Genomic DNA, 26,051 nt, shown 5'->3' on the forward strand with positions numbered 1-26,051 from the left:
TTTGATGTAGGAAGGAACATCAGCAAGCAATCAAATAATTCATGAGCGAGAGAATCCCTAACTAAGAAGAAGAACATTGTTTTACGTGTAGAACAGAAAGCGCATATCCGTTTTGGCAACAGCGGGTCCCATCCTCCTCACGCGGTGCTTTACCCGACCCGACCCGAAACTATCAATATTCTTCCTAGAACCATACCCTTTGTTAGAATGTATTCTTATCATGAATTTTCTAAAATTAGGATGAATGCTTTTTTTTTGCTAAATATAGAAAATATAATTTTTGTCTGAAAATAATATGATTAAGTAAAAATATTTTCTAACATAATTTTATAATTAAATATAAAAACTGGTTTATAAATACTCTTAATTTTTAGTATTTACTATATGGTCTTTTAACTACCAATGTAATATATTTTAACTTAAAATGAATAAAAAACATTTATAAATAAGTAATAATTTATATATATATGTTTTATATCAGATTTTGATGATTTAACTATCGGATAAATTTGTTGCTGACAAAAAAAAAACTATTGGATAAATTTTGATATATGGTTTATATCAATTTTTTCAAATAAAAAACTACCGGAGACATGCAAATATACTCTAATCAATTTTTTCTAACATTTTTAAAGGGTTAATCGATTATTGAGTTGTCTCTCAACATTAAATATGTTAGCTGGAAAAGATACTAGCTAGTAGTTGCAAAAGATAATTGTACTTTTAATCTATATCCCCTAAGATGTGCCTAAAAATAAATTTATATCCACAAGCAAATCAAAATCCTCTTTGCGTTTCCTAGTTGGATCATCTTTTTCATCTTTTAATTTAAAACCAAAATTCATTTGCATTATCCGATAGTACAAAATAAGACAATTTATGAAACTTGTAAAATTAATTACATCTAAACTTTAACGTAGTCACAAATATTTAAAGTTTAAATCTTGGAGTATTTTCCAGTAATAAGTATTTGGATAAACTTCATAATCAACTAAGCTATACATTTGATGAGGTAAAATCCACTTTTTAACGGTAATAATCATGAATATAAATAACCAAAACAGATATTGAAGTTATCAATATTGATAGTATTTGTAGTCATACATTAAAACTTAGGTAGTTATATATTACAAAAAAAAAAAAATTAGGTAGTTAGGACATCTCCAACTCTACTACAAGACCCACTCCAAACTTCATTTTGCAGTAAAATCATCTTCAACCACACTCCAAAATCCACTCCAAAATGGAGTAATAGATATGATTACTCCAAATATGGAGTAAACCAACTCATTACTCCAAAATGGAGTTGAACTTTTTTATTTATAAAATGATCCTCTATATCTAAATATTTTCGTTTTTAATAAAATATTATTATAAATAAATATATAAATATTATTTTACTATATATATTATAAAAATTAATGTTAATATTTCTTAATTATATAAATATCCATCTAATGAACTATTTTATGCAACAAAATATATATAATATAAAACATAAAATACCATACATATAAAAAATAAAAGATAAGCACAATACAAAAGATATATAATATAAAACATAAAAGATCATACATATGAAAATGGACTATTTTACAAATAGTATAAATGAAAGATGATATTACTAATTTTTTAATAAACTTAAAAATAATATATATTTAAAATATTCTATTTTGAAGTAGGAAATGGAGTAATACATTGGAGTAAAACTCAACTTTATTTTGGAATTACTGTATTTTGTAGTAGAAAATGGAGTAATACATTGGAGATGATCTTATAGCATCTCGTTATTTATTTAGTTTTTATGAAGATAATGCATAGGTTAGTTGAGAAATATAAAAAAAAAAATAATGATCTGTTTAAGGAAGCCTCTGTGCGAAAAAGAGGCTCTACGGGACGTTCCCATTCTCGTCCTTATACAGCTTGCCTGAGCCAGCTGTTTTCTTCTTCATCTCTCTCTCTCTCTCTCTCTCGCGTCGAACTCTTTTCCTCGCTCTCAAATTCCTTTCCTCTATCAAATCGTCGGCATTGTCTACATTTCCGATCATTCGAAATCTCCGGCGACAAGCCTGATCTCAAGGTTTGTTGAATTATTATTATTATTATTTTATTTTCCGGAACTTTCTCTGATCTCCGTCAATGTCGGTTTAGTCTCACGTCAATTTTTTTTATCATCGCGTGTTTTCCCTTAATTTTCGTTAGATCTGGTTGCAATTTCGTTTGATCTGATCGATTCGTTCGCGTTTTGATTAGCCGTGATTCGTCGGTGCAAGCTGTGAAAATGCCGGTGGAGGTGGAGAGAGACCAAGGAGAGGTGTCGGTGAAGGTTGATATGGAGAATGCCGCTGAGAACAAACAGGAGGTGGTAGCTCCGGCCTCCAAAGAGGACGCTGGGGATGAGATCAGCCGTGGCGGCAACAATGGCAACGGCAACGGCAACGGTAGCGGAAACGAGAAGGAGGATACCGATGGTTCCTACGTTTTCGTTACGGAGAACGATACCGTGGGAGATGATCCCGTCGTGTCTGATTCTGTTGAGGCGGTTGATGATTCCACTGTGGAGAAAGATCTAAAGGAGGGAGAGGTTCTGAATCCTGAGGAAGGTAAGGTGGAGGCTACAAGTAGTCAAACGGTGGAAGTTTCTGGACAAGAGAAGGCAATTCATGGACCAGAGGAAGTCGTTGAGATCCCAAAGTCAGATCTTCTTGAGAAAAGTGTGGATCAAGAGAATCCTGGTAATGGGCATCTTGACATTGGGCTTGATGGTAATGTGGAATCTATTGAGGAAGTGGATCAAGATTCTGAAGTTGGATCCAGGGATATTCCAGAGAATAATGCCGAGGATCCTGCGGATTTGCAGGGAAAGCCTGAAGATAAAATCGAATCTGAGATTAAAACAGATGTGGAGGGACATCAAGGGGATATAACTGAAGCTCAAGAAAAATCTGATCTGGACGTAGATATGGCTGAAGCTCAAGAAAAATCTGATCTGGATGTAGATGTTTCTGAAGATCTCCAACATAACGAAGACGTAGCAAAGCCTTCCCTAGGTGATTCAGATGAGGGAAGTGAGTCTAAGGTTTCTCCAACTGACCATAATGATGGAGGCATGGGTCTGGAACAACCTACGCTAACAGATCCAGCTGATACCGTTAATGGATCTGAAACTGTGAATGATCGCACTGGATCTGAAACTGTAGCAGTTTTGGAACCTGTTTCTGCTGAGAACGGTCACCCTCAGTTAGAGTCAGAGGTTGAGAAAACTGGTGATGCTCCGTTCACTTCAGAGGCGGAAAAGGTCAATGCTTCTGATGGTGATGTGTTGCCAGAATCTGGAACCGTGGAGGTTGGTGTATCAGAGGTAAGTACTGACGTCCCGAATGATAGTCAAACTCTCACCGACGTCAGCTTGGAATCCCACACATCTGGCGAAGATGGTGTTGTTGAAAATGGTAATAGCAACCCAGAATCTGAAGCGATTCAGGACAGTGATTTTGTTGACAACAACAAGGTGCAATCTGAAGCTAAAGCTGTTGAAGCTTCTGTTTTTGACGAGAGTATGACTACTCATCAAGAATCTCAAGATGCCAGCGAACCTGCTTGTAATGAAGATGGAAAACAACAGATAGCATCTGAAGTTACGGAAGTTCTTGATGCCCCTGCTTCAGAAGAAAGCAGTGATGCTGTCATTGTTTCCAAAGATAGTGTTCTGGTAGCTCCCGTTTCTGATGACTTATCTTGTACTAAACAGCAGGAATCAGAACGTGGTGAGATATCTGGGATTGTTGAAAAACTTCCATCCCATGAGCTACATGAAGATGCAACTTCTGGCAATAATCCAAGTGTATATCTAAACGATGACACCAGAAGTCAAGGTTTCTCAGAGGATCATGGTGTTGATACGAACCAGAAGATCCAAGATGATAGCAGTGTTCAGTCAAAAGAAGTTACCGACGTGAATGAAAAACATGCTCCAGTTGAGAAAGTTCAAGAGAACAACTCCGAAAGGGACTTAGATACTGGCGGTGATGTTTGTCTAACCTCTGCTGAGGAAGTGAAAGAGTTACCTGCAGGGGATCTTTCTGGGAATGAGAGTGCTGTCACCATCTCTACAAACGTCAATAGATCATCGAGCTTGTTGGATTCCAAAACCGCTGTCTCTGAGTTGGCAGAAAGCTCAGCAGAAGGACCGGTTGGAGACACAGGCGCCGTTGCGACGAAATCTGAAGCTGCGCAACCAGTTAAAGAAAGCACTGAACCACATGTTGTTGCGCCCGCTATTCAATTTGGTGAAATAAACAGAGAAGTCCATTGTTGTTCAGAAGTGAATGTTCCCATCCCTGTTGATGTGCGTGAGGATACACCTTCGGAAGAAGTTCCTGAGATAAATGACGCGGACATAAAAGATAGATCTGTGATGAAAACAGATGAAGAAATCGATTCGAATACTGAGAGCCTTGACAGCACAAAAGCCCCTCTTGACAACAATGATCTAATAAAGGTAAGCAAAGAGAAGGATTCGAGGGAGGAAAAAAATGAGACAGATGGCGCCACTGCCTCAGTTGCATCTGAAACCAAGACTTGTGCAGAGGATCTTGAATCTAAAGTGGTTACAGCTAGTGATACCAAACATACAGGAGCTACAGACTGCGTGGAAAGCCAACATGTTGAAATCAAAGGAGGTAATAAAGTGATATAAAATGAAATTAGGCTATTTACTTGTTTTTTTTTTGAGGAAACGCTGGAGTTGACTGTATATCTACATTTTTGTGTTCAGGAGATGCTGCTAAAACAGATGATAAAGTAGAAGGTTCAGCGCTTGATGCTTCTGAAGGAAACACTGTAGCGGCAGAGATAGAGAAAAGACCATTCTACTTTCTGCCTAGAGTTCCAAGATATGATGACGAGAAGTTAGCTGAGCAACTCAAGCATGCTGAAGCGCAGGTTGATCAAAAAACACAGAGTCGGGATGCTCTTAGAGAGGACATCCAAAAGATACGCGTAAGAAATGCTTTTGAGATCTGTCATAACGTAAAGCATTCTATAGTAAATTTGGCTCTGACCTCTGTTGAAATGATTATTTCTAGGCAACATGCAAGGACTATGATATCAGTTACAAGGCGGCCATGGCAGAAGAGAGATCTGCAAGAAAAGCAATGCATTCTAAACGGCAGGAAATTGAGGCCCTTCAGTCTGTGATTAGCCGGGTTAAGAGTGCTGCCTCTGTTGACGATATTGATTCAAGGGTATGGCTCCCTGCAGATCACATTTCCAGCAAAGTGTTATTACAATAGTTTTCTTGTCAACCTTGACTATGCTCAATCTATCTTATTTTATTCCAATCAGGTGAATAATATGGAACACATGATACAACACGAAACTCTATCTCTGAGTGAAGAAAAAGGATACATTCGGGAAATAAAGCAGTTGAAGCAACTCCGTGGTCAGATATCTTCGAGTATGGGTACCAAGGATGAAGTTAAGCAAGCATTAGATGACAAAGAGAAAACGGAAGAGCGTTTGAAGGTACACTACAATCTATACAATGTAGCAGTCATCTTTATGTCCCATCTGGATTTCTTTAATTGATACCCGCTTCTTGTCTCTGTACACTGATTCAACCCTATTTTGTCGGTTGAAGGATCTTTGTTTCCTTCTATTTACATAGCGTCCATCAGGGTGATTTAGCTATCTCGTCCTTTCTTTGCGGATATCATTTACACAGTGCATAATGTGACATTTCTGATAATGACAGATGTTGAGAAAGGAACTTGACGTCCTCAGAAGCGATCTCTCAAAAGTCGAAGCAGTCACAAAAGCTGCTAAGAAAAAGTGTGATGAGGAATGGGAAGTGCAGAATAAACTGCAACAACAGTTCAGAGCTGCTGATGCCGTTCGCCAGGAAGCATTTGTGCACCTACAGGATTTGAAGAAACAACAACGAGAAAAGGTACTCAGAGAGCATCTGGATTCGGACATAAACTGACAAATGCTTGCATCTATATTTGGATTTAATCCTTCATGTTTACAATTCCTTTTTGGTATTGCAGAACAAATATTTCTTCAAGTATAGAGATGATTCAAGGGCAGCAAATGAAATGGCTTTGAAGAAAGACAGGGCAGCCCTGCAAAGCCTTTGTTCTGACCAGGTTTGAGCACAAGCCAAATAAATTTCTAACTACGGTTTTATGCCTGTATGTCGGTTTGGAACTCATTATAGCCTTTAAACAGGTGGAGAATTTCATGAATATGTGGAACAACAACGAAGAGTTCCGTAGCTACTACGTAAGATGCAACACAAGGAGTACGTTAAGAAGATTAGGAACACTAGATGGGCGATCTCTTGGCCCTGATGAGGAACCACCCCGGATCGCTTATGCTGCAAGAACGGACAAATTTAGAACTGTGAGTGACAGGGCAGAGAAACATGAGACAGCTCCACCAGTTTTAGCAAAACAAGAGAAGGTCGTTAAATTTGAAGGTTCAAAAGTTGAAAACAGTGGAAAGGATATTCCAAAACCGGCTGAACAGAAGAGCCAGACCACGAAACCTAAGAAGGCCGTCAAACCAGACCAGCCTCCACAAATTGTCAAGGAATTGGTGTCTGCAAAAGAGGAGATAGAGAAGTCAGCAACAAAGGAAGAAGAAGAAGAGACACCTAAGTTAGCCAAAGAGGAAGAGGAACAGATTAAGAAAGAAGAGGAGAAGAGGAAACCAAAGGAAGCAGCGAAGATGAAGGAGCAGCATCGCTTGGAGGAAATAGCCAAAGCGAAAGAGGCAATGGAGAGGAAGAAGAAGAGAGAAGAAAAAGCAAAAGCAAGAGCTGCTCTTAAGGCTCAGAAGGAAGCTGAAGAAAAGGAAAAGGTAACTTATTATTATTATATAGTCTCTCTCGCCAGTATGTTTAAGTTGGGACAAGAATGATTCATAAACTCTTGTGCTTGTCATTGATCTGATGCACAAACTCTCTCTTATGTAGGAACGAGAAAAGAAACTAAGGAAGAAGGAGAGAAGAAAGGGAGTTATTACATCAGAAGAGACAGCAGAAAACCCAACTGAGACATCAGAAGCTGTAATCGAAACTCCAAGGGAGATTGATATTCCAAAGAAACAAACCGCTGAGGAGAGCCAACAAATCAAGAAGTCCCACAAACCATCATCACAGTTTCTCAAACAAAACAAGTCGAAATCTATTCCGCTACCTTTGAGGAACCGAGGAAGCAAGAAAAAACTGAAGCAGTGGATGTGGATTGGACTCATAGTTCTGGTCGCCCTCGCATTGTTCCTTCTCGGTAACGCAAATCTCTCCTTCTCTCCCGAAAATCTATGGTTTATATAAAAAAGAGAAATGATGAAAGTGGCACACTCTCTCACACACTTTCCCTTCGTGCTTTTCTATAGTAAGTTTTGTTTGGATCCTCATCTTTAATTAGTTTGGGTTGTGTTTGGTGTTTTCTATTTATTCTGTTCTTAAAAGTGGAAGCTCTGATTCATTGATTTCACACAGACAACAGACATTAGATTGGTTTTGCTTGCTTGGTATTGTCTAAGAAACACGACTTTAAGTTTTGTTTTTATACCATAATATATTATTATAGCAATAATGTCTTTTGATCTGAAACATAGTGTCTCCAAAAGTCAATGTCTCATGCAACAGGAATAGTATTACTAACTGCTATTGTAGTTCATAGCATTCAGTACTCCATTATTGTCAAAGTAAGGACCAACATCCATTCTCGGTGTTGGTAAACATCTTCACACCTATGTACCACTTGAGTTGGCGAATCCGTTTCATATTCTATATTTTGATCCAAATAGAAACAGCTTCAAAAGAGTCATAGTTGAAGGGGTTGTTGGTGACCAACTTATGCGCCGTGATGGACTATGAGACGACGATACTCTCTGCACCACGTCTACTTATTCTAATCACAAAGAGATTCCCATGTCTTTATAAGACATGAAACTCGTTGCCTTCAACTATAACTAGGAGAAGGAAAAGAGGCATGGACAATCAGATATTGTGAAATTAGAAAATGTTATATGTTATCTTCTTAAGAATGACGTGAACTCTTTGTGGTCACAGCATCACCTACAACGCAATATGAACTAGTTTACAAACGATTAAACAAGATTATCCAGATGTTTGACTCTAACATCTAATTTTAATTTCGTTTTCATGACCCATAAACTAATTACTAAGCATAAAATAGTTAGTTATGTAATATTTAACTTCAGATATGTGGAAATTAAGATTAGGAAAATGGTTGCGTTCAAACTCAGCCGAATCTTTTTACATTCACAGGACACGTGACATATAGCGCGCATTACTATTTTACTATTTTTCGTATCCGTCTCTCATCTCTCACTGTATTATTTGACATGGAAAATATATTTATATATTTTGTCAAACTAAAAGGGAATGTTTATAAAGAATCATAATTTGCTTCGAAAGAAAAAATATTTGAATGAAAATAATAAGTGTTTAAAAATGTACAGACGAATGCTACTCACCATTGTTTTCAAATGGTTTGAAGAATGATTTTCTCAAATCTTTAAAATTAATGGTTCAATATCACATCTTTAATAGCTTCAAGGCTTTCTAGATAAATGATTTATATGTTTGTTTTTGCCTTGAAGCATGATTAATGGGATTTTTAGGACGAAGTTCTTACCACCATATAAAAAGCTACCTTAATAAGTTTAACTAAAAAATATTAAGAACCGTTTCTTAGAAGAATTTTACCTTAATAACCTTTCAATAATCACGCTCTAGCTATTAAAGTTGTCAGATCCCGATTTTCACATCACAAAACAGTGTGTTTATAAGTGGTTAAGATAATGGAAAATAATTGTACTAAAATATTCGTGTCATGACCACGTCCAATGAACCTTACCCGCAAAACTTCAGACAAGAAAAGTTAAATCTGTACGAAAGAGTTGTTCATTTAGATTTGACCAAAAAAAAAAAGAGTTGCTCATTAGATTTCTCCTTTTTATCGTACATCGCATATACATTATTGGATGTTTAGTGTTAAAACGTAAATGTACTGTTTGATTTATTTTAATTTTTATTTGCAAGTAAAACAACAAACAAGAACGATGTTTTCACAATGTCATCTACCAGTTTATTTTGAAAAAAAAAAACACAATATAAATTATATAGTGGTTCGAAAAGTAAGAGATCATAAACAAAACAAAATATGCCCTTCTTCAAAATTAAAAAAAAAAACAAGTTTTGAGATCAGATTATTTAAAGATAACAAAACAGTTTTAGTGATTAGATGTGGTCGGCCTAATGGTATATGTCAATGGTGGTACTTTGTCATTATATTTATACCAATCAGATACTTATATATGTATATATATTAATTCCATTAAATCTTTGACATATTGATAATTCGTATTCGAGAGGTTATATGGGTAATATCCTATTATACTTTGAAACTTTATAAAACATGAAAAGATTCGAGAGCAGCGCTCATAATCTGCGGGAAAATATTGATTGTATGAATCTTTAGAATAAAATATATCGGAGATGAGACAAATATTCACAGATCCTTTACAAATATACATCGACAGATTTATATATTTATTGTAGGCAACATTATATTTTTGTTTGTGTAACCAATAAAATAAAAACCCGCCGTTGTTGGTGGTAAGAAGCATGTTGCATGAGGAAGTTAGAGAGATTAGGCTCAATACATTGCACGTTCCATCTGTGAATGGACTTTGGACCACCATGTGACATTTGAGTACTCTTTCATTTTTATTTCCTTTTTCTCCCAACGATTCATAGTTAATATTTTTTTTACTGAATTAGTGGTAAATTCTTTTAATTTTACTTTAGTTCAGGATAGTTTTAATTGGTGGTGAACTCGTTTAGGTAACTAATTTAAAATATACACATTGTTATTTTATTTGAATATTATAAAATGTAATAAAACAAGAATTTCTCAAAATTTTGTTGTTCATTCATATGCTGAGTTCAAAATCAATTTTGTTAGTTTCAGTTCGTTAACTTTCAACTAACACTATTCATCATATTATAGATTAGTATTATTTGTTTTTTTGTATGGTATAGATCGATTTAAAAGTTAAATTACATTTTATGATATTTAATTGTCTGTATATAAGTTAATAGATATATGGCTATATTAATTTTTATATATCAAATGCGGAAACTATAACTTATAACTCCTAGAAGACACTGATCAAATTTCTATATAGAAATCAAACCAAATATATATGTATATTAACATATAGTTACATGTATACATGTATATATATGTGAACAAAGAAACACTTTTGTTCCAGAAAATGTTGGGAAGAGAATTTGTCGGGCGACACATTTTTGTTCAGATCAATTATTTACATCAAATAATGCCACAATGAAATTATTAATCAGAGTGTTCAAAAGCTTATAGAAGTCTGATATTGTTGAAACCAAGTTAACAACTTCATAGTATGCGGTTAACCAAACAGCTAGCAAACAAAAGTAGAACATTTTATAATCAGGAGTGCATTATTATTATTATTTTTTTTTTTTTTGTAACTATCAGGAGTGCATTATTCATTTAACAATAAACGTTGAACGTGATCATAGACATGATCAACAAACATTTTGAGCAAATGCAAAATTTATTAATAATGAATTAGCTTCTTTAGGCATTATCACAACCTGTCATGTTCCACTAGTGTTGCATCGATTTCCTATCGACTAAATTTTGTGAAACAGGTCCATCAATTCTTATTTAAAAAAAAAAAAAACTAACCCTAGAAGATTCCCTCTCTCAAATGAATAACGAATTAACCCTAAACACTTTAAAAACATTAACCCTAAAAGTCTCTCTCTCAAATGAATAATGGGTTTAAACATTAACCCTTAGACACTTTTTAGGGTTAAATCAACTAAATAAAATAGTGAGAGGATTTGGCGAAAGAGTTGTAGTACTCGGAGAAGAAGTATCATCATAGTGGCAACAATGAAGAACATCATACTGATTAGTGCGATTATGGTCCAATCCATTGCACTCGGCTTTCCGTACCCAACTTACAGATATTTTTTTCCTTTCACCATTTCCAATCATATATATATTCTATGATATTTTATATAGCTTATATAGCCATAAGAAATTAACATGTTGGCTTGCAAAATGATGACATCTCTAGATAAAAGTTGGAAATTACTCAACTTTATTCATCTTATATATATTGTCTACACCTAGTTTCTGTTGATCATAAAGCAAAGATAAGTAAACTTATGAATGTAAATTGTTGTAAATGTAAAATGAGGTTGCTTGGTGAGTGGAGTATTATGCCCACATATCATGCACTATCATTTCTTTATTTAGTTAGTGTATGAGAGCCTCTCCTTAGTGCAAGGGAGCCTCACTTAGTGCAAGGGAGCCTCACTTAGTGCATGAGAGCCTCTTTGTTTTGGCTCCCCATTTGATGTATATATAGGTACTCTTGATACATGAAACAATCAAGCAATTCAATTCCTTCTTTCTCATTATCTTTCAAGAAAGTCTCTCATTAATCTTCATGTTCTTCATTTAATTTCTCTTTTCTTTCTTAATTCTCATAAAATCTCATGGTATCAGAGCCACAAGCTCTTGAAACCTAAGTCTTCCGCAATCTTTCACTTTGTTTCTATTTATTTATTTTTTCTTAAAAAAAAAAAAAAAAAAAAAAAAAAAAATTACTTTGTTCTTCTCATTGCGAAGCTGTTCTTAATGGATTCTGGAGGAAATTCAAAGATGGTTGTGATTCCAGTTACTCTCAAGGGAGCTAACTACTTACTTTGGGCAAGGCTAACTAAGACAGCTCTTGGAGGCAGAGGTCTCTGGGAAATTGTTGAAGAAGGCAGAGGCCTTAAGAAGAAGACTATCCTAGGAGAGGATGGTAAGGAGATAGTGGTGGCTGAAGCTGGTGATAAGAAAAGAGTTCAAGAAGATCTCATGGTGTTATCTATCATCCACAACAGTCTTGAACCCGCAATCTTGGAAGCTTACTCCTACTGTGAAACTTCTAAAGATCTGTGGGATACACTTCAAAAGGTGTTTGGAAATGTCTCCAACATCAGTAGAGTGTTTGAAGTCAAGAGGGCTATCAACAACTTGTGTCAAGAGGATACTGAGTTTGATAAACACTTTGGAAAGTTTAGGTCTTTGTGGGCTGAACTAGAGATGTTGAGGCCAAGTACTTTGGATCCTGAAGTACTGAACCAGAGAAGAGAGCAAGATAAAGTCTTTGCGCTTCTCTTCACTCTAAACCCCGCGTATAATGACTTGATCAAACACATCCTAAGAGGACATGAGCTCCCATCTCTAGATGAAGTGTGCTCTCAGATCCAAAAGGAGCAAGGATCAGTTGGACTCTTTGGGAGAAAGGGAGAGCTCATCATGGTAAATCAAGCTGAAGGGGCAGAGACCAAACCAGAAGGCGTAGCTAACAAGGGATACTACAAACCAGAAGATAAGAAGATTTGGGTGTGTGATCACTGTAAGAAGAAGGGTCATGGCAAAGACAAATGTTGGATCCTCCATCCACACCTCAAACCTCAGAAATTTCGGACTCCATATGCAGATGCAAGGGCAAACTTCTCTGGTGAAGTAGGAGAGCCATCTACTCCTAAGCGCACTAATGGTGCTAGTGAAGGAAAGACACTGTCTTTCAGTGGCTGCTCAGCTGTGAGAACTACACGAGATGAATCTATCAAGAAGTCAGACCTTGAGGCTCTCATCAAAGCTCTAAAAGAGTCTGGTAACACACTTGGTATTTCCCTTAGTGCATCATATAAACCGCCTAGAGTTATGGTTACTTCTCTACATGCATCTCATTCATCTAGTGGTATTAAACCTTTAGTCATAGACTCAGGAGCCTCTCACCACATGATTAGTGATGCTAAGTTGATTAGTAATGTAGAACCCGTATTAGGTAATGTAGTGATTGCAAATGGAGATAAAATACCAATTAAAGGTGTAGGAACTCTTAAGCTATTTGAAAAAGATACAAAAGCATTTTACATGCCATCTTTTGCATCAAATTTATTATCTGTCAAAAGAGCTACCACTGATTTAAATTGTAATGTGATTTTCAGTCCTAATGAGGTTGTTTTTCAGGATATTGAGACTCTTAAGTTGATTGGAAAAGGTGTTACAAAGGATGACTTGTACCTACTTGAAGACACCAAGACTGTTTCAAATTTATCTTCAGCTTTCAGTTCAATTCCTGTTTTAGATAAAAGTGTTTTATGGCATGCTAGACTAGGTCATCCCCATTCTCGTGCACTAAACCTGCTGCTTCCTGATATTTCCTTTAAAAATGATGGCTGTGAAGCGTGTATCCTAGGCAAACATTGCAAGACTGTGTTTCCTAAGTCATCTACTATCTATGAAAATTGCTTTGATCTTATACATTCTGATGTTTGGACTGCACCATGCATATCTAGGGAGAATCATAGATATTTTGTCACTTTTATTGATCAAAAATCAAAATATACTTGGCTAACTATGATTCAAACTAAAGATAGAGTGCTAGATGCCTTTATTAATTTCCAGAACCACATAACTAACCAATTTAATGTTAAGATCAAAGTATTCAGGTCAGATAATGGAGGGGAGTATACAAGCAATGCGTTCAAAAATTACTTAGCCAAGAATGGGATCATACACCAAACCAGTTGTCCATACACACCACAACAAAATGGTGTAGCAGAGAGGAAGAACAGACACCTCATGGAAGTGGCAAGATCTATGATGTTCCAGACTAATGTACCTAAGCAGTTCTGGAGTGATGCGGTCATGACAGCATGCTACCTCATCAACAGAACACCAACAAGGGTGCTAGATGATCTCACGCCATATGAGGTACTAAACAATAGAAAACCATCTATTGATCACTTTCGTGTGTTTGGTTGCTTGTGTTATGTTTTGCAGCCAATGGAGCAAAGAAATAAGCTTGAGGCTAGAAGTACTAAGGCTGTGTTCCTTGGTTATTCTTCAACCCAAAAAGGCTACAAGTGCTATGACCCAGACATGAGAAAGGTACTGGTCTCGAGAGATGTAAAGTTTGTGGAATCAAGGGGATATTATGAAGAGAAGAGTTGGGATAAACTCAAGGACATCTCTCAATCATCTTCTGATAGGGCAAACAATCTGAAGCGTATAATGGAGAGTCTTGGCATCAATATGGCTCAACCATCAGAGACTGGAACTGATCAAGAGGATACACAGGTTCCAAGGACTGTGATTGAAGTGGTTGATCACGCTGGAGACAATCCCTATCCTGATCCTGAAGGGGGGAGACAAGATGATACACATACTGGTCAGGATCATGATCAGGATGTGAGACAACAAGAAGAGACAGTGGAGGAGCCGCACACTGAGGTCACTGAGGTACATTCAGGTGGAGATGAACATGAGCAGCATGTTACTGAAGAAGTCCAACCACTTAGGAGAAGTACAAGGGAGAGAAAGCCTGCCTCAAACTGGATCAACAAAAAATTTTACTTCAACAGCCAAGCAGTAGCTCATCCTATACAAGCAGTATGTTCTCTTGCTCACTATCCCACAGAGCATCAAGCTTTCATCACCAACTTAGATCAAGAGTACATTCCAAGGTCTTATGAAGAAGCAATGGTAGATGATGAATGGAGAGCATCCGTCGAGGATGAGGTCAATGCCATGATCAGAAATGACACTTGGTATGAAACTGAACTCCCTAAAGGCAAGAGAGCAGTGACAAGCCGCATGATACACACTATCAAGTACTTAGCAAATGGAAAGCCAGAAAGAAAGAAGACAAGGCTAGTAGCAAGGGGATATACTCAGGTGTATGGAGAGGATTATTTGGATACTTTTGCACCAGTAGCCAAGCTTCACACTATAAGGATCATTCTCTCATTGGCTGTCAACCTAGAGTGGGACTTATGGCAGATGGACGTGAAGAATGCCTTTCTTCAAGGAGAATTGGATGATGAAGTCTACATGAGACCACCACCAGGGCTTGAAAACCTTGTCAAACCAGGGAATGTGCTGAGGCTAAAGAAAGCAATCTATGGGTTAAAGCAATCACCAAGAGCATGGTACCACAAGCTGAGTACAACTCTTAATGGAAGAGGATTCAGCAAGTCTGAAGCTGATCACACCCTATTCACCCACACATCTCAGCGTGGGATTGTAGTCATATTGATCTATGTGGATGACATTATCATTACCGGAAGTGATAAGGAAGGTATCATCTTAACCAAAGCCTTTCTTAAATCCTCTTTTGATATTAAAGACTTGGGTGAGCTAAAGTACTTTCTAGGGATTGAGATATGCCGATCTAAAGAGAGGCTATTCATATCTCAAAGAAAGTACATACTTGATTTGTTGAGTGAGGCAGGTGATCTTGGAGAAAAGAAAGCAAAGACCCCACTGGAAGATGGTTACAAAGTGCTGCGACAGGGGGAGTTTGAAAATAAGCCTTTTGGAGATGAGAAGAAGTACAGAAGAATGGTGGGAAAGCTCATCTACCTCACAATTACAAGACCTGATATTTGCTTTGCTGTGAACCAAGTAAGCCAGCAGATGCAGGCGCCAAAAATTCACCATTGGAACATGGTGGAAAGGATATTAAGGTCAAGGAGTTTGGATGGGATGCAACAAGAGCACTGAAATAGTGGGATATTGTGATGCTGATTGGGCAGGAGATAGAGTTGATAGAAGATCAACCACTGGATATTGCACATTTATTGGTGGCAACCTTGTGACTTGGAAGAGCAAGAAGCAGAAAGTAGTGTCATGCTCAAGTGCTGAAGCAGAATATAGAGCTATGAGAAAACTCACAAGTGAACTGATATGGATCAAGGGGCTGCTTAAAGACTTGGGGATTGAGACTACAACACCAATCACTATGCATTGTGATAATCAGGCTGCCATACACATCGCTAGCAACTCAGTCTTTCATGAGAGGACTAAACACATTGAAGTAGATTGTCACAAGGTGAGGCAAGCTGTGGAACAGAAAATCATCCTCCCTTGTTACACAAGAAGTGAAGATCAGCTGGCTGACATCTTTACCAAGGCTGCAAGCACTAAGGTTTGTGAATTCATACATTCTAAGTTGGGACTCGTGGATCTCCCATCACACTGATCCTTAGCCATGAAGTGTTCTACTCTTTTTCCTTAGCTTGGTTTTTATCCCATGTGGTTTTTACAAGCTAAAGGTTTTAATGAGGGAATGCTTCATGGTTTCCAAGCTTGATCCCTACCTGTGTCAAGCTTGAGGGGGAGTGTTGATCATAAAGCAAAGATAAGTAAACTTATGAATGTAAATTGTTGTAAATGTAAAATGAGGTTGCTTGGTGAGTGGAGTATTATGCCCACATATCATGCACTATCATTTCTTTATTTAGTTAGTGTATGAGAGCCTCTCCTTAGTGCAAGGGAGCCTCACTTAGTGCAAGGGAGCCTCACTTAGTGCATGAGAGCCTCTTTGTTTTGGCTCCCCATTTGATGTATATATAGGTACTCTTGATACATGAAACAATCAAGCAATTCAATTCCTTCTTTCTCATTATCTTTCAAGAAAGTCTCTCATTAATCTTCATGTTCTTCATTTAATTTCTCTTTTCTTTCTTAATTCTCATAAAATCTCAGTTTTAGTATATTAGTGAATACTATTCAGTGGAAATCCCACATCTCTAAATTTTCGTTTATGAAGATGATTTCTAATGAAAAATGAAGAGACACAATATTAGAATACAATAATTAATAGTGCCACATATAAATGCTATACTTGATATGTTCTATATAAATTATCACTATATACTAATGTTTTATATACTTTAAGTGGTTCAACATAATTATTAGCTTCTTCTACTCGTACTGGTAAGTTTTACACTATATTATTCTCTACATTCTTTTAATTCATCATTCGTTCGTATAATCTATGTATATTGGTCTCCAACTCTCTTGATATTATATTTCATGCACAGTACTAATAAAACATTCACCAATTGAAACTCTTGGCAGATACAGGATTAACACTATCTAACTTTCGTAGGGAATGTAAGAATCGTTGTAAACGAATAAGAAGTTGACACGAGATGATTAAATGAGACGCGATTAACGAAGATAAGATGATATAGTAATGCTAAAAGTCATTTAATAACGATTTTGATAAACAACGTCGTTTTTGGAAGAAGGACAACGAGCCACTTGCACTCGCGTGGGGACGCAACATAAAGCCGTACGTGCGTGACTGGTAAATTTGTGGCCTCTCTATCTTTCTTGTCTTGTCCAATCTGTTCAATGGCCCAGATGAGGAGATACGTTTGTAAATTTTTATAAAATCGTATGGGTAATGTAGTCTTTTTCTATTTATCGACATGTTCTTGGTGAGATGTTGTTTTCTCCTTCACATTACATTACGTGATGACGACTACTTCCCCCGTGACACGGTGTCGAGATTCAGGCTCTCAATAGAAGACGGTGTAGGACGAAAAGAAATGGGAATATTATCAATTTTATTTAAAATTTGATATGATTTGTCTATTTTAAGTATGAAATATGGTATGTACACTACAAGAAAAATAGGTTTTATTAGCGGACGAAAAACGCTATATAACGATACGATAGCGGTTTTAGAAACGTTGTATCATCGCCCGTCATAGTAGGTCAGGTACATTAGATAGCGCTTTTTTAAACTGCTATCTTATGGTTATATACAATAGCGCTTTTATGTATGCAATTAAAAATGTTTTAATAGCGTATAATTTTCGCTATTATTTACATTAATAAAAAACAAAAAAAATACAAATCACAAAAAACAATTAAATCTATTATATATGAATTTTGATTTACAAAATAATTGAATTTGGTTTACAATTAAAATAGTTACAAAATAACCTAATTAAAAAAACTAAACCTAAAACAAAAATTATACAGTTAACACCTAAACCTAATTTGGTTGTTCTCCAACGAGCCGCCATGGCACTTTCGACGAGAAGCAAAGCTGTCTCCAGCGAGGATGAGATGTAGGGTTGTCCCAGAGGAGGAGCCATCTTCGGCTTGTTGTGGAGGAGAGGAGGTTTGGAGGCGCAGATGAGTGGAGGAGAGGTGGCGCACAGAGGAAGAGAGACATCACTGGAAATAGACTACACGGAGGCGAGAGGCAGAGGACGCGTCATGTAGCAGAACTCTCACAAAGTAGAGGACTATAATTTTCACAAAGTATGGGAGGAGAAGTCATTTCGTCGCGGAACCGAGGAGGAGACAGATCGGAAGACGGCGACGGCAGAGATGGAAAACTCGCGACAGTTCGAGATTCGTGACGAGAAGACGTGGGCAAGCTTGAGCAGAGGTGGAGAAGAGATGAGATACAGAGAAGAAGATGAGTGGTTGGCCTTGAAGACGGAAACAAAAGAGACGAGAGAGATTCTAGAGAAGAAAGAAAAACGATGTGCAAAGAGAGATGGTGTCGTAGTGAAGAAGACAGAGATAAAAAATTGTTTCAGATCTGAAACAAAAAAAAAAGAATAAAAGAAACTAAAAAGAATAATGAATTGTGGTCTGATTGTATAACAAAGACACGAGAGAGGGAGAGGAAGAAACATAGATTGAATGAATCTGAACCATTGAATGAATTTAATCAATGGTGTACACTTTGCAATCCACACACTTTTTGTTTTGGCCAATGAAAGAATAGTAGGAGGATTACTATATTTTTTTCTAAGCAAAAGGAGATTAATAATTATGGATATTTTTATTGTAGTTTTAAAATTATACGGAGATAAATACTTTTAGAAATTGTAAATATTAAGGGTTAGAGATTAGTTTAAACTTTGAGAATAAAATTTTTAGTGTTGAGAAATTTTTAATTACTTGTAGAGTTTATATATAAAATTTGGAGTTTAGAATAAATGTATGAGTATAGGATTTAAAAGTTAAAAGTTTGGGATATTGATTTTAAGATCTGAGATAAATTTTTGGAAAAGATTAATTTTTGAATTTATATCTAACATTTGAAGTTAAATTTAAGATTTGATGTTAAAATAGAGTTTAAAGTTTGTATTTAGAGTTTAGGGTTTAAAAACTTGTTTTAGGGTTTAGGGATTCAAAAACCAAACATAGCGTTTTTAATCATGTTTTGCTATTAAATCCAAGTGTTACGTATAAAACCATACGTTATGATAGCGTTTCCAAACATACTACTTTATCATAGCGTTTCCAAATATACAAACGCTATCTAAAACTAACGGATATGTCAACCATAACACAATCGTAAAAAACGCTATTCCGATCTGCTATTAAAACTCATTTTTCTTGTAGTGGTAAATTGTAGTAATATGGAGAAAAAGAACAATTTTCTAAGGCTTTTTTAATTTATTTCACATTGTTCATATTTTACTTTGTTAGTTTTTTCTCTGGGTGAAATATATTAGAGATATGAATAATCATTCTTCAATAAGGCCATGTAGTCTGTAGATCTTGATTCTATATCAGATTAGACAAGTTGTTAGGCAACATTTGTTAGGAGCTCCATGTCTCGAAAGAAAAGTCGTCGATATTCTCGTTATCGCTCTAATCACTTAGGCATGTTACATGTTTATAATAACTATATAGTACTTATTAATTAGATAAATGTAACAGTATAACATGGTACGGGTTATAAATAGTTTGGTTCGTAGGACCACGTTGTCTTGGTAATTTACAAACATAACCCGGGATTTCGACCGTCAATTACACTTTCTAGATTTTGTCTGTAATTCTATTTTATTGTAGTTTTTTTCATAACATACTCAATTAAGAATATGTAGTTGTTATAGTTTAAAAAAATAAATTATAAGAAATTAGTACCGTCCAACTAATAGTTCTCAACTGATAGTCTCACATTTTAAAACATAAATTATAATTTTTAAAATGAATTAACTTTTTTTTTTTGTCATCAAATGAATTAACTAGCTGTTGTAAAGTTTATTAATCTTTCTGTTGTTATATACTATAATATTTATTACAAAATAAATATTATTTATGATTTCAATACAATTTATTCATTGGTTTATCTCTTTTACAATTAAGCTAATAAATATAATAACTATTATATAATTATAATCAAAGGTTTGTTTGTTCGTCATCTAATCAAAGGTTAAAATGGAAGATTTAACAAATTCTTAATTTATGTACAAAATTTTAAAATGATATACAATTTGAAATAGAAGGAATGTTTTCTTAAGTTTTGATTATTACTACATTTTTTTTAATCAAAAACATTCATACATTTTTGAGTAACCTAACTAGCTTTTGCAGTTTACTTTTATAGATATGGTGTTGTCAACTTCATTAATGTAAACATAGAGCTAATCGTTTTGGTTTGTTTCGAACTTTTCTTCTTTTCTTTTTGTGTTAACGCGTTTGAATTTTGTCTTTCTTTAGATAATTTTACACTATTTCAACTTTACATAAACTAATGATTGTTTTTAACCAACGTATTTGGTAAATACGTAAGAAATTGTGTGTAATTTTCTGTAGCTACTTTGATTTCAAAGTCATAATTAGTAACAGAATGATCATATTTTCATACGCCACATAATAATAATAATTATTAATCTAATTAACAAGTATGTTGACTAAAAATAAAGTAAGAATTTAACAGTTTATAGTACAAATGGTTTTTTATTTTGTTTATTATTATATTTGTTTTGGTACAAATGGTTAAAATGCTAAAAAAAATGGAAGTGTCTTGGATCCTTCAACTATCAACTCTCTCTCTCTCTCACATATGGGCGGCTCGAATAATGTAACACAAGTGCCCTCCTCACTGTTCGTATTTACAGTACGTGCCACCACAATTAAAAAAAGAAAAGAAAATAAGTTAAATCGTACTTGAAAGACATGAGCAGAAAGAAAGAAAGAAAGAAAGAAAGAAGAACCAAGGACGAGCAGAGGAAAGGAAAGGAAAGGAGGACGGAGACGAACAAGGATAAATCTGAGATTTTGCTTCCGTCTAATAGAGAGAGAGAGAGAGTAGAGAGAAAATCTAATATTTTCTCTTCGTTTCCTGGATCGGATCGGGAAAGCTACGATCTTGAAGATTCCTTTTTGAAGAAAAAAAAAGATCTTCGAATCTGAAGAAGAAGCGTTGGTGATGTTGTTCCTCTCTAACCGAATCAGCCTCGAGCTGAGGTTTGATGCTTCGTGAAGGTGCGATTAGATTCCCTTTGTTTACTGAATCGGAGCTATAAGCGTTAGATATGTTTAGATACGCTGCTTCGTGGTTTCCATAGATATTCTCTTGTGGAAAAGGAAAAGCCTGAATCTTTAATTGGAAAAGAGAGATTTTTTTGGAGTAGCGAGAGATGGAAGAAGTAGGCGCTCAGGTGGCTGCTCCTTTATTCATACACCAATCGCTTTCTCCTATGGGGAGAAAACGCAACCTCTATCACCACCAGATGCCGAACCGTCTCGTTCCACCATCTCAGCCTAGAGATGAGTGGAACTCTAACCTGTGGGATTGGGATAGCCGGAGATTCGAAGCTAAGCCGGTTGACGCTGAGCCTCTTCGCCTTGGGAGCCAGAGCCAGAGCCAGAGCCAGAGCCAGACACAGTTTGATTTGACTTCAAGGAAGGTGGGAGAAGAAAGGGGGCTTGATTTGAATCTTGGAAGCTGTCTAAACGCCGCTGAGGCAGCTAGACCGAGCAAGAAGGGCCGGTCTGGATCTCCTGGAACCGGTGGGAACTATCCGGTTTGTCAGGTGGATAACTGTTGTCAAGATTTGTCTCATGGTAAGGATTATCACAGAAGGCATAAAGTCTGTGAAGTTCACAGCAAAGCTACTAAGGCTCTCGTTGGGAAACAGATGCAGAGGTTCTGCCAACAGTGCAGCAGGTAGAAATGAATCAACTGCTTGCCCTTTTAAACCGAATCTGGTTTTAAGATTAGTTCCTTTTTTTTGCAGGTTTCATCTTCTTTCTGAGTTTGATGAGGGGAAAAGAAGTTGTAGGCGTAGGTTGGCTGGCCACAACCGACGTAGGAGGAAAACAACTCAGCCGGAGGAGGTTGCTTCTGGTGTTGTGGCTCCGGGGAACCGTGATAGTACCTCTAACGCTAATATGGATCTTATGGCTTTGTTAACCGCCTTAGCTTGTGCACAAGGTACTAAGTTGAGCTTTTTTTCTGGTTCTAAGAGTTCTTGTTTTACTAATAGCTTTGTGGTCTGTGGTTTGCAGGTAAGAATGAGGTCAGGCCAATGGGGTCTCCAGCTGTGCCTCAAAGAGAGCAGCTTCTTCAGATACTCAACAAGATAAACGCATTGCCTTTGCCTATGGATCTCGTCTCTAAGCTCAACAGTATTGGGAGTTTAGCCAGGAAAAATACTGATCACCCGGTGGCGAACCCTCAAAACGATGTGAACGGGGATTCTCCTTCCACCATGGATCTGCTTGCTGTTCTCTCCGAAACGTTAGGCTCATCTTCACCTGATACGCTAGCCATATTGTCTCAAGGTGGGTTTGGTACCAAAGAAAATGACAAGGCTAAGTTATCTTCTTACGACCACGTTGCTACAACCAACGTGGAGAAGAGAACAGTTGGTGGGGAGAGAAGCAGTAGCAGTAACCAGTCTCCTTCTCAGGATTCAGATTCACATGCTCAAGACACTAGGTCTAGCTTGTCTCTACAACTGTTCACCTCCTCACCCGAGGATGAGAGTCGACGACCAGCCGTGGCGTCCTCGAGAAAATATTATTCGTCTGCCAGCAGTAACCCTGTGGAGGATAGATCTCCATCTTCATCTCCTGTGATGCAAGAGTTATTCCCACTGCAGAGGTCCCCTGAAACCATGAGGTCTAAGAATCACAATAACACAAGCCCCGTGAGGACTGCGGGCTGCTTGCCTCTTGACCTCTTTGGTACATCAAATAGAGGAGCTGCAAATCCTAACTTTAAAGGATTCGGGCAACAGTGTGGTTATGCGTCTTCTGGTTCTGACTACTCTCCTCCTAGCTTAAACTCTGATGCTCAGGTTTGCAGCTTATAAACTCCTCTTTAGCATACGTAGAGGAAACACGCCGCTTATGATTTTTATTTTTATGGCATTGAAACAGGACCGCACGGGAAAGATAGTCTTCAAGCTACTTGATAAAGATCCAAGTCAGCTCCCTGGAACATTACGAACTGAGGTGATCATTTCTGAGCATTATCTAACCTTTCCTGATATATAAAGTAATTGGTTACGTCCTTTGAATACTCATTGTGATTCTCTCTACCTTTTATTACAGATCTATAACTGGCTGTCAAGCATTCCATCAGAAATGGAGAGTTATATAAGGCCAGGCTGTGTTGTTCTATCTGTCTACGTAGCTATGTCACCTGCGGCCTGGGAACAAGTGAGTGGAAATATTTAAAGTGTTCGTTAATTGAACTATACTACGCTATGTGCATCAGTAACTTAGGAACGGCTTGTGCTTTTTTTTTTCAGCTCGAGCAAAACTTGCAGCAACGGGTTGCTGTTATGTTACAAGATTCTCATTCAGGTTTTTGGAGAGACTCGAGGTTTATAGTTAACACAGGCAGACAGCTCGCTTCACACAAAAATGGTGAGTGCTCGCTCATGAGCTTGTACTTGTAATGTTTTGATTTTATGTCAATAATGATCATAACATGTCATTTGGTTACAGGTCGTATTCGCTGTAGCAAATCATGGAGAACTTGGAATTCACCAGAGCTCATCTCAGTGTCACCTGTAGCTGTGGTAGCTGGTGAAGAAACAAGTTTAGTAGTAAGAGGTAGAAGCTTGACTAATGATGGCATCAGGTAAACTTAATTCACCTCAAAAGTTTCATCATTTCTTTGTCTTTGTTTCTTCTTCAGTTCTAACCTTTATTATGATTGCGTCCAGTATACGTTGCACACAAATGGGTAGCTACGTGTCAATGGAAGCATCAGGGGCAGCGTGTAAACGAGCCATCTTTGACGAGTTGAATGTAAAATGTTTCAGAGTCAACAATACACAACCTGGTTTTCTTGGACGCTGTTTCATTGAGGTATATAACTGAACCTAACAGCTCTCTTTGTCAATCTATAGATGTTTAACGTCTTAACTTTGTTTACAGGTGGAGAATGGGTTTAGGGGTGACAGTTTCCCGTTGATAATTGCCAATGCATCCATCTGCAAAGAGTTAAATCGCCTTGAAGAGGAGTTTCACCCCAAAAGTCAAGAACAAGCGCAGACCTCAGATCACCGTCCCACATCAAGAGAAGAGACTTTATGCTTCTTGAACGAGCTTGGTTGGCTTTTCCAGAAGAACCAAACCACCGAGCCTCTGGAACAATCCGAGTTTTCCCTTTCCCGCTTCAAGTTCTTGCTCGTCTGTTCAGTTGAAAGAGACTACTGCGCTGTCATCAGAACACTCCTCGACATGTTGGTAGAGAGAAATGTGGTGAATGATGAGCCGAACAGAGAAGCATTGGATATGCTCGCAGAGATTCAGTTGTTGAATCGTGCTGTTAAGAGGAAAAGCACAAAGATGGTGGAACTACTCATTCATTACTCTGTTAATCTCGGTTCCTCTAAAAAGTTGGTCTTCTTACCCAATATAACCGGTCCTGGCGGTATCACACCTTTACATTTAGCTGCTTGTACATCTGATTCAGATGATATGGTTGATCTTCTCACCAATGATCCACAAGAGGTAATCTTTCTTTCTCTTCCTTTCTCTCATGATTCAAACATCAAAACTAATGTTCAAGAAATTGTTTAGGCAGGCGACTAGACCGATTTTTTTTATTTTCTTTTTAGAAAAATTGTTTTGTTTAGGTTTATACCTATTTTTAGAACACTACCAAAACCATCCTTTATAACTGAAAAACAACGTTTTAAAACTGTTTCAGATCGGATTATCGAGCTGGAATTCTCTCTGCGATGCAACCGGCCAAACTCCTTACCGCTACGCTGCAATGAGGAACAACCATACATATAACTCCTTGGTGGCTCGTAAACTTGCAGACAAAAGAAACAAGCAAGTCTCGCTAAACATCGAGAGCGAGATTGTCGTTGACCAGTTGGGTCTGAGCAGGAGGTCAAGTACAGAGATGAACAAGTCTTCATGTGCCTCGTGTGCTACCGTGGCTCTAAAGTATCGGAGGAGAGCCTCAGGCTCGCACCGTTTGTTCCCAACTCCTATCATTCACTCAATGCTTGCGGTTGCGACTGTCTGCGTTTGCGTCTGCGTTTTCATGCATGCTTTCCCGATCGTCCGACAAGGATCTCACTTCAGTTGGGGAGGTTTGGATTATGGCTCCATCTAGGGAAAGAACAAGAAGTAAATTATATACTTGTTATTATTCTTTTGGCTTCACAACAAAAAAAAAAAACAAGAAAAAGACAGAGACTTTACTACGGTTAATGGAAAGCTCATGAGGCTTTACTGTGAGTCTGCGACATTGACGAGGACCAATGTGCTCGGATCATAACAGAGGGGAGCTTCACCGTCGGCTTTCGAGAGTTCTTTGTTTTTGTTTTCAGTTATGTACTTTGGTTGCTAATTTTATTGTGTATTTCTGTGTATTCCTACTTATTATCGTTACTATTATGACTTATATAGTATCCTACTGCTTCATATACGAAGCAGTTACTTTACTATTTTGCATTTTTTTGTTCTTTGTCTTTGTAAATTTGTACTTTGTACAAGTAGTCTTATGTTATTGTAACTTTTTAAGTTTTTCTTTTCAGTTATGGCTTCATTTCAAAAGGATGTATTTATTTTCACTCACTATTTCTTCTCTTTTTCTTTCGAAAATGTTTATTAGTATTTAGTTAATCCTTGTTATTTTTCTACGTATGGTGATGAGAAGATTGTACTGGAAAGCATTATATATTCACTCTGATAATAATAAGAGGTTATGGATATACAGTTTATGTAAAGAATAATCATACGATTACTTAATCTAATTTGCTAAACCATTTACTATGGAAGCCTATGTATATGGAAAAGATCGGTGGAAACCAAGAGAGGAGGAAGCAAGCAATGACAGAATGAGCATAGGAATCTTGTTACATAGTT

The 26,051-nt window shown here is 36.9% G+C and overlaps 2 protein-coding genes across 4 annotated transcripts; both read left to right on the forward strand.

The window, feature by feature from the left end:
• The first annotated feature begins 1,839 nt into the window (after window positions 1–1,839).
• LOC106445092 (dentin sialophosphoprotein) lies at window positions 1,840–7,601 on the forward strand. Of its 2 annotated transcripts, XM_013886588.3 has the most exons (9): window positions 1,840–2,080; window positions 2,254–4,682; window positions 4,778–5,001; window positions 5,088–5,246; window positions 5,347–5,526; window positions 5,756–5,950; window positions 6,051–6,149; window positions 6,232–6,864; window positions 6,980–7,601. In XM_013886588.3, exons 2-9 carry the CDS (start codon window positions 2,282–2,284, stop codon window positions 7,337–7,339), a joined length of 4,251 nt encoding a protein of 1,416 aa, XP_013742042.2. In that variant the 5' UTR covers window positions 1,840–2,080; window positions 2,254–2,281; the 3' UTR covers window positions 7,340–7,601. The 2 variants fall into 2 exon arrangements, with proteins under 2 accessions (XP_013742042.2, XP_022559443.2); XM_022703722.2 differs by lacking the exon at window positions 1,840–2,080 and having other exon boundaries at window positions 2,238–4,682.
• A 13,277-nt stretch (window positions 7,602–20,878) lies between these two features.
• Window positions 20,879–25,719, forward strand: LOC106445091 (squamosa promoter-binding-like protein 14). 2 transcript variants are annotated; one of them, XM_013886587.3, is made up of 11 exons: window positions 20,879–21,191; window positions 21,275–21,876; window positions 21,947–22,143; window positions 22,218–23,011; window positions 23,094–23,168; window positions 23,268–23,375; window positions 23,468–23,585; window positions 23,667–23,802; window positions 23,888–24,032; window positions 24,102–24,680; window positions 24,880–25,719. In XM_013886587.3, the coding sequence occupies exons 2-11, from the start codon at window positions 21,347–21,349 to the stop codon at window positions 25,294–25,296; spliced, it is 3,099 nt and encodes a 1,032-aa protein (XP_013742041.2). In that variant the 5' UTR covers window positions 20,879–21,191; window positions 21,275–21,346; the 3' UTR covers window positions 25,297–25,719. The 2 variants fall into 2 exon arrangements, with proteins under 2 accessions (XP_013742041.2, XP_013742040.2); XM_013886586.3 differs by having other exon boundaries at window positions 20,879–21,876.
• The last annotated feature ends 332 nt before the right edge of the window (window positions 25,720–26,051 follow it).

The sequence above is a fragment of the Brassica napus genome, chromosome C5 (genome assembly GCF_020379485.1).
Source record: "Brassica napus cultivar Da-Ae chromosome C5, Da-Ae, whole genome shotgun sequence".
Lineage (NCBI taxonomy): Eukaryota > Viridiplantae > Streptophyta > Magnoliopsida > Brassicales > Brassicaceae > Brassica > Brassica napus.